This window comes from Nestor notabilis, unplaced genomic scaffold (assembly GCF_000696875.1).
Source record: "Nestor notabilis isolate BGI_N333 unplaced genomic scaffold, ASM69687v1 scaffold18664, whole genome shotgun sequence".
NCBI lineage: Eukaryota > Metazoa > Chordata > Aves > Psittaciformes > Psittacidae > Nestor > Nestor notabilis.
In genome coordinates this window covers 1-9188 of record NW_009927100.1, presented here as the reverse complement: position 1 = coordinate 9188, position 9188 = coordinate 1, and the positions used below count along the sequence as shown (strand labels likewise).

At 44.7% G+C, this 9188-nt stretch overlaps 1 protein-coding gene across 1 annotated transcript; it reads right to left on the bottom strand.

The window, feature by feature from the left end:
- Nucleotides 1-1835: 1835 nt before the first annotated feature.
- Nucleotides 1836-8267, bottom strand: ENTPD4 (ectonucleoside triphosphate diphosphohydrolase 4; the record flags this gene model as incomplete). The annotated part of the gene is made up of 11 exons (XM_010013906.1): nt 1836-2130; nt 2792-2953; nt 3182-3267; nt 3987-4311; nt 4525-4691; nt 5674-5804; nt 6045-6104; nt 6698-6801; nt 6887-7037; nt 7612-7817; nt 8070-8267. Coding segments are annotated over 11 exons (1819 nt in total), but the record flags the coding sequence as incomplete, so codon positions are not given.
- Nucleotides 8268-9188: the final 921 nt, after the last annotated feature.

Here is a 9188-nt window from a genome sequence, read left to right as displayed (position 1 = left end):
GGAATGCCACAATAGCTTTTTTCCCCAAAAACTGTCCATTATTTAATAAAAAAGGAACTTCTGATTCTATGAAAGAATTCGTTTTAGAGTTGATTTATCAACAAGAGGGGTTTTTTTGCCTTCTCTTACATGTTAAGAACTTCACTAAAACAAAAGTGCTGCAGCATCTAGAAGGAAACTGTATTTTAGGTCTGAAACAGCCTTTGCCTTTTTAATGGGTTTATGATTTTCCTAAGTTGTTTTATTGTCTTTTTCCTTGCTGCATTTCAGACATTATCTCTTCTGCTAAGAGATGCTTGGCATCTGCCTGGGTTTTGCCAAGTCACACACTGATACTTCCTCACCACTTCACCACTAACGTCAGCCCTTGTCCAAAGGAGGCTGCTTTATCTCAGCCTGCAATTAGAGGCTCTGTGCTCTGGTGTTGGCTATCTCTAAACCAGGAAGCAGAGGCTCTCTGACAATTGGTGCTGGCAGCTTTCTGATAGCTCTTATCAGCTTAGGAGTGCAACACGTTTGTATCACAGGTCCAGGCATCAGAAGTGAGAGGTGGATTATGGAAACACTCACTCAGATGCTGCTCAAAAAATAGCAAGCTGCAGAACAGGCTGGGAAGTGCTTCAGTCTGTCAGGTACAAAGAATCCTTTATGAAAAGAGAGATGCTGTTTGGTGTTTCTGAACATTCAGCTCAAGATTCCACTGGTGGTTCAAAGTTAATCCTCTGGCTGACTCTCCGAGACACTGCATGGAAGAAGCAAGGATTTAGCTGCAGTTCAGCAGACAAAGACTAAATTCTCTGTAGTCCTAGGCAAAAGCAAGCATATCAGAAGGAGACAACAAAACAATTCAAACCCCCTGGCTTTGAGATGAATAAGCTGCACCTTAATGACAAACATGGTATCAACGTGCCTGGCTCTCCAATGAAAACAGCACCCAGTTTTCCAGCACACTCACACCTACTAGACGAGAAGAAAGTGTTGCCACTTGGATACAAACTGAGAGAATAGAAGTGATAACGTGCAAGAAAACACCCATACACCAGAAGTTCATATAAATCCCACTTTTAATCATGGACAAATTTACTTTCAAGTAAAATCAACCGTTTTAAATAAAATATAAATTAACAAATCAGAGTACTCAAACCCAAACAAAAAGACACTGTGCACTGCCTACTCTAGCAGAAACAGAAGCTCAGGCATATTCCAGTTCTCTTCACCTACTGGAGTGTCAGGAGATCTCTGAGTGATTATGGAAGAGAAATCAAGGTTTCAGAAGTGGTGACTTTTGCCACTAGAATAGAGCTTCCAAGAGAAAAGGGGAAACTGTCACAAAGACACAAAACTGATTTAAGCAGTTCTGTGGAAGCACAGCATTGGGTGCAACAGATTTTTCTTCTCCATCACAGTACTCATTCCAGAACATCAAAGTCACACCAGTTGGCCTAAAAGGGTGTTTTCTTACTGCTTTGGAAAACCCTGCCCTTCCTTTTCTTTGACTGAGGAGGCTCTGAATTGAGAAGTGACACCAATCCTGGAATCTGGAAAAGAAATTGAACACAGTCCTCATTCATCCAAGCGTAACAGTATCTCACAGCCTCACCCCTAGGATGAGAACTCACACTCATTCTCTTACCATACAGAGCTTAAGCTGCTGCTACTCATTTACCGAGGACGAAGCTTTTGCTCATCCCATTACACACAAAAGTGCAATATTTCAAAGAAAAAGGTAATTTTTGGCAAATATTGTCTAATGAGACTAAGCCAAGTTGACCCCATTTTCCCGTATTTCTGTATGACATCCTGCTTCTTCAATGGTTTAAAGGGACGAGAAGGAGGAACCCTGAGGCAAAAATGGCTTTTTGTGTTGCAAGTCCAAGGAAAGCTCTCTCCATCACAGCATTTCATATGGCTCCTGCAATCTTCTGTGGCGGGAGGCCTTCCTCCATCCATAGGGAAGTAGAGGAGGCGTTGCGCAGCATCCGCCGGTGGATGCGCCTGAGCCTCAGCAGGTAGAGCAGGATGGAGAGCAGCACGATCAGGAAACACACAAAGAACAAATAGTGATTGTGAACAAAGGAGAAGCTCCTCCAGTGGGAGTGATTTCCACGGAAGTTTTCTTGCTGGATGTCTCTGAAAAGAAACACAGGGATAACAGGGATCAGGTAGAAATCTAACTTCATCTCCAAACTATCTTACCGCAGGAAACGGCCGGAATAGTCCTTATAAAACATTTACTGAGCTACCTGAAATACATCCTGAGGTTATATATAATGCTCTAGGAACAACGTCTTCTCTCCTCCTATCTGTCAGCTGCTTTGCTATCACCACAGAATCGTGGAATGGTTTGTGCTGGAAGGGACCCTAAAGCTCCTCCAGCTCCAACCCCTGCCCCGGGCAGGGACACCTTCCACTAGAGCAGGTTGCTCCAAGCCCCTGTGTCCAACCTGGCCTTGAACACTGCCAGGGATGGGGCAGCCACAGCTTCCCTGGGCACCCTGTGCCAGCGCCTCAGCACCCTCACAGGGAAGAGCTTCTGCCTCAGAGCTCATCTCAATCTCCCCTCTGGCAGGTTCAAGCCATTCCCCTTGTCCTGTCCCTCCATCCCTTGTCCAAAGCCCCTCTCCAGGTTTCCTGCAGCCCCTTTAGGCACTGGAGCTGCTCTAAGGTGTCCCCTTGAGGAGCCTTCTCTTCTCCAGCTGCCCCAGCCCAGCTCTCTCAGCCTGTCAACCACAAACCTCCCACACCTTCCACCCAAATGTTCTTTCTGGACATCACAGAGAACAACTGGTACCTTAAAGGTAAAAACCGTGTTCGGTAAAGAATGGCTCCCAAGGTCCACTGCACTTCTTTATCATAAACCTGCAGAGCTGTTTTCAAATTGCTGTAACTCACAGGAAAAGAGAAGCCACTGTGAAACACTTCATACATCCAGGCAGACTTGAAACACTGGTACCTAGAGGAAGAGTGGCATAAAGTCAGGCCAGCAGTTAAAGAGTCCCAGAGGGCTGGGGAGCACAATTAGACACAATTATCAGCGCTGTTTTCATGGCTGATGCAATATTTACAGTTATATTCACACTTTCAATGATTTAATTAAATGGATCAGTTAGACATGACCTTGACCTCTCTCTAGCAACTCTGTGTGAAGGAATTTGCTGTACAAACAAACACAAACACTCACTTCAATCTGTGAAGATCAGCATGTGATGCATAAAGACCACGGTCAAAACGCTCCCGGAGGACAGACCACTTAGTGGCACAATAATCCTTCAAGGAAAGAAAAGAAAGCAGAAAGGTTTCAACACTGCTTCTGCCTTGAGAAGAGAAAAATGCCACTAGATAAGACACTGTGTAAATACCAGAAGGAAAACTAACAAATAGCAGCTTCCTTTGCACTGTTAAGAAGTCAGAGCACAGATTTCACAGTATTTTCTGCAACAGTTTGATCCATTTATGGTTCAATTAATATTCAGTGGCACTTAAACTCTTTGGGCACATACCTGGAGGTGGAAAACAGACAACCTATTTTTAGGGGATTGACAAAAAAGAAAAAGCAATCTCTATTTTATGTTGTAGCCTTACTTTAAACTGTCTCCAACAGATGGGCCCTGTTAGGAGTAACCCCTAGGAAACTGGTACAAAATGCATAAAGCAAGAGGAAAAGGGTCCTTTCCTAACAACCAATCCATTCCTAAAAGGCAGCACAGGCTGGGAGCAGCATGGATTTTCTCGTTAGCAATAGTTCTGCTGGAACTTGACTACCACAAGTCCCATCCCCTCTACAGCCAATGTTACTTTTGTGCCTTCAAACAAGTATTCTAAAAGGAAAACTAATAAGGAAAAGAGATTCCCTGTGATAGTTCATTGGAGGGAAAAAGGATTTGGGATCTTTAAAGGAAGAGTTTTGTGGCAAGACTGTCAGAATAAAATGCTTCTGGAGAGTAGTTGTTTTGAATTAGAAGGAGTTTCTCTCCAGACCACTTTACCTTTGCAGCTTTAGTGAATTTAGCAGCATTGTAATCTCCTCCCATACGCAACACGTCCTCGGTGCAGTAGTAGAACTCTGAGAAACCATAGAACTCACTGTTCTGGAAGTGCACAGCAGGCTGATAGACACCATTGAGAGAGGTCTGTGTTTCATTAGTCTTATTCATGAAGGGCTGGATCATCTCACGGCACAGGTTGAAGTCTCCTGTTCCCCGCAAATACATGGTCTGTCCGCTCTGCTGGATCTCATCCTGAGCATCCAGGGGCAGGCAAGGATCCAGGTAAGGCGAGTCAGAAGTCAGGCCAGTCTGCTTGCCCAGCAGTCTGTAGAAAAGAGCAAGCACAGTAACAACTGCAAATCAGAAACATCAAGCTCCGAGATACAACAGCATCAAACCAGCCTCATTTAAAGGAACTTCAGCATTGCACGCTGTAGAGTTTTACATGAGGACACTTTACTAAATATATTTAACTCAGGAATTTAGGGAGCCTGGTGATGAACAGAACCCATATGTCCAAGCAACTGCAGCCAGCTACCTGTTTTTAAGCACTGTACTGGTAAATAGATTGTCTTCATATCTCTGGCGTGCTGCATTTCCCCCAAAGCCAAGGAATGTTGCGACGTAGACTCTGTACACGTGCTCAGTTTGATGAGCATCGCAGCCCAAGTTGAATTCTGCAAGTAGGTTTTTGGCTACTTCCTCCTGCAGGAACACAAGCACCAAGATTAGGTACAAACAATATGAACCAGAACCTAAAGATGAGTTCTTTGGACAACTGGATGCCCTTGACATCTTTAAACTTCACTCCTTACTCATCTAATTTTGCTTTTCACAGGTCCACATTACCTTCTACTTCATAGGGAGAGCAAGAATATCAATTGCACTATCACTGCTGATACTCAAGGATACTTGCAAAGGCCAACACTGCTCCTATGGACACTAAAGTTATCTTCTCCTATGTAAAAGGATGTACTAATTTCAGTTCATTTTCCAACCTGGAGTTCTCAAGCTTTCGGGAGACCTGGCAGTCACTCTGCTCTCCTCACATACCACACAGTAGTCACTTGCAGTAGGTTTTCAGTTAAGAGATGTGCAGCAGAAGCACTTCATGTGGAACATGCTCAGAAGCGTAGCACAACATAGCATGGATTCCACCCAGCACTGGAAATGAAAACCAGCACTAGCACTGCAAACCTCACAGTCAGCTGTTTGACTCTCTTGTCATCCTGTTTGGGAACCTGGGCAGGTTCCATGACCAAATACCTATTTTCTATCAGGTTCTGTTCACATGGAGCCATACAAGAGTCATCATCAATTGTCTGCAACTCTCTTTCCATTTCACGTTGGCCTGGGGCAATCTGCTCTGAGTCTCTCAAGTTTCTAAACTCCAGAATCCACTTTCTTAAGCAGAGCACATTTAACATACATGCAGACACACAGAGAATGCATGTGGCAAATTATACTAACTGAAATAAACTTTCTGAATGACCAAAAGACAAATGAATTGCTCAGCTGATGAAGGACTCGGATTTGCCATCTTCTCATGCCTCGGTTTTGGAATGGGATGTCATGAAGAAGACGACTCAACACAAAGAAAATAACAAAAAGGATGCATTAAAATAAATCAAAAGGAAAAGAAGAAAGTTGCACAGATAATAACCTGCTGTGAAGAGGCAAAGCTTACAGTTTTAGGGACTTCGTACGCTATCTGGGTCGACACTCCCCCCATGTCAAGGACACCCACTGTCCTCTTGCGGAAGATGGCCTCTTGGTTCTCACTGCCCGGGACATGCACCTCCACAATGGCCTCATCCTCTGCATACAACAGCAAACAGGCAGTGAGAACTACAACCAGGGTGGGCCTGAAGCAGCAGTACACTGCCAGTTAACTTCTTGTTTGCAGCAATGCAGCTCAGTGAAGGTTCAGGTACGAACGAAGCCAACATTTGCTGCACACACACACTATTCACTGACATCTCAGTCTAAAACCAGACCAGCAACAGGGAAAGGTACCCAAGTCCTTCCTAAAATCCAGTTCGCAGTGAAGATACTTACCATCATCTGTATGTTCAAATCTTCCAAGGACAAAGTTGATGCCAATCCATGCATATACTCCTACATGCATAAGAAAACACATATGGGCATTTCAAGAATATCTGGTACATCTCCTCTTTCTTTGCACAGCTGTTAAGATACATCATGGCTCATATTTTCTTACATAGAACACTCAGAAGCTAAACATCCCTGGTCAGTTATTCTAGCTGTTCTCTCCCAAGTCAGTTATCCTAATGCACTGTATTAAAGTCAACCTGATGTGTGAATTCCAGAACAAGCAAGCACATTCGATTTTAAAGTGATTTTTAAGCTGATCACATCAAAATATCCCTTCTTTAGAAACCATTTTTCCCTGCAAAGTTTCTTCCAGCAAGATTTTTGTGGCTCCCTCCCTGAAGTAAGAGAAAATGGCCTAAAATCCCTGCTAAGCACAGAGAAGTTATTTTCAGTGCTAAATAGAAAACATTTAGACAAGTTAGAAGCTCCCAGCAGATGATCATCTCCACACTCCATATGTTGCTACTGAGGAACAAGGTCTCTCAACCAACCAAGAATTTTAAGGAGCAACAAAACATATCCAATATATTTGGAAATATATTTGGACCATGAATGTAATAAGGAACTCAAAGGTAATTTTCCCAACACTAACCTACCTTCCTGCTTCCCTGAAATAACCTCTGCATGCGAGTCCGAGAACAGGAAATCAAAGTGCACAGGAATATCAGTGAGCAGATCTTCAAGTATTGCCTTCTGCTGGCTGCAAAGTTCCATTTGAGCAGTTATAAATAGCCACACACACCAGGATTGCTATTCTAAATGCTAAAAATACAACAGGCAATAACCTTTCTGGCAGAATCCTCATTCCTGCAGTACACAGAATATAAAGAGGAGTCTCTTTGTGCTTTGCACGTGGCACGTGTTGGGCAGCAAAGCTCAGAAGTGGAGAAATGTAATCACTGACCTTTTCAGGAGAGCTGGCAAACTCCGAGATGCCTGGTGAAACAGAGACAGGGGAAGCTGAAGCAGCCCAAGGCACTTCCTGGAAAATCTTGATAGTCAACACACAGAGGAGAAACCAACCACCCAAATCCAAACATGGCCGTGGCAGGGGCTTGGAACTGGGTGAGCTTTAAGGTCCCTTCCAACCCAAACCATTCTGTGAAACCCAGGAAATCAACTACAGAAACAAGGATGAAGCTAACACTTCACCATCCTCTAAACAATCAAACCCCTGTATTAGACATATTATGTACTTATATCATTGGCTCAAAGAGCTTTACAGAAAGCCAACACAAACAGAACTGAGTTAACTGACAACTGAACCAGCAACTGTCTTACTCCCCAGAGAAGCCTCTCCCTCCTGCTCATCAACACCATGTTTCAAGCTTTAAAGCTGAACAAAGCTCTCTGCAAACAAAGCTCCAAGCAGCCTGGAGGGGTGCTTTGTACCACTGACAGCTTGCAAGTGGCCTTTATCCAGACACTTTAAACATGGGGTTGGATTAAGCCAAGTCTGGACAGGCAACTATCTACAAAGCAACATCTCAAGTTAATTTCTTTCCAGTACCTGGTTTAATTTTCATAACCACTGGTTTTCTGGTTTTGTCCCTCATCTGTTTGATGTCCAACAGATCGTGTGGATTCCCATTGTGCCTTGGCCAGCAATACACAAAAATCCTGGAGCCACTGCTGCCACAGTCCACAACGATTCCATAGTTCAGGTTGGGGTTGTTGGTATCTGTAGCTTCAGTGTCAGTCACTCGGGCGAGATATCTAGGAGGAAACTAAGCATTATTATGTGGCAATTAAGTTCCACATGGAAGCTTTTCCTCAGAAGAGCAATGGCTTTGAGAATGTAAAGTATTAGAAAGTTGAATTATTGATAAATAAAGGCCCCTCAGGTACAGAAAGCTCTGTAAAGAAAGCAGGAAGTTCGATTCCTACTTTTTCCACCCCAATCATTCACTTTCAGCCCCAACCCGTCAGCGTGTTCTCTTTGACACTTCAGCCCTTTCCAGCTCTCACCTGTGGAATCTTTTGTCCCTGTGTGCACGCCCATACTTATTGCGGATGACCACCAGGGAGTAGTAAAGCACAGAGACAGCCGCAGCAAGAACTCCTATCACCAGGATCTGTCGCAAGGTGGTGTTGAGAAGCCGTGGGCATCCCACTGGAGAGATGCTGAAGTGCCAAGAAGCAGGCAGCAAACACGAGATGCTGATCCTAAAAATTCAAAGAGGAGAATCTGCTTTAAAAAGGGGCTTTAGGACCAAAAAGCAGCAGACTGCATTTCGAAACAAGCTCAGGACAAAGAGATGCTCCATACAACCTTGCTCTGCTCTAGCTTTGCTCATGCTCTGGTTTGAGTGCACTCAAGACACTATTCCCACCTTTGAACTTATGATTTGCCATGAATTCACACCCAGGTTCCCTGTACTTCACCCAGCAGACACCGCAACTGAGTTTGACAGTTCCTTTGGGATTCTTACCTCCCCATTTTGGGATCTGAGCGCGGAGAGAAAGGCCAGCTGGTGTTCAAGCATCAGCCGGTCACCTCACACTGACAAGGCACACGGACCATTCTCAAAGCCATTGCTCTTCTGCTCCTGAATTAAAAAGAACACAAGAGGGTCTTGTTGCCAGCAGGTCGGGGGAGGTGATCCCTCCCCACTGCTCAGCACTGGTGAGGCTGCAGCTGGAGTGTGGGGCTGTTTTTGGGCTCCTTCATAAGGAGAAATACAGAGACCTGCTGGAGCAAAACCAGTGCTGGGCCACAAGGATGGTGAAAGCACTGAAGCATCTCTCACATCACGAGACACTGAGCAAGCTGGGCCTGTTTTGCCTGGAGAGATGATGGCTCCCATCAATGCATATCTGACTGGAGAACGTAAGGGAAGCAAACTCCATTCTCACTGGGGGCCAGCGAGAGGACGAGAGGCAACAGGTACAAACCAAACCACAAGAAATTCCCTCTGAGCATAAGGAAAACCCATGAGGAGGGAGGGACGTTGGAACAGGGTGCTCAGACAGGGGGGGCAGTCTCCATCCTCAGAGACATTTAGAGACCCAGACAAGCTGCTGCAGCTGACCCTGCCCAGGGAGAACCACAGAAACAACCAGGCTGGAAAAGAGCTTTAAGCTCAT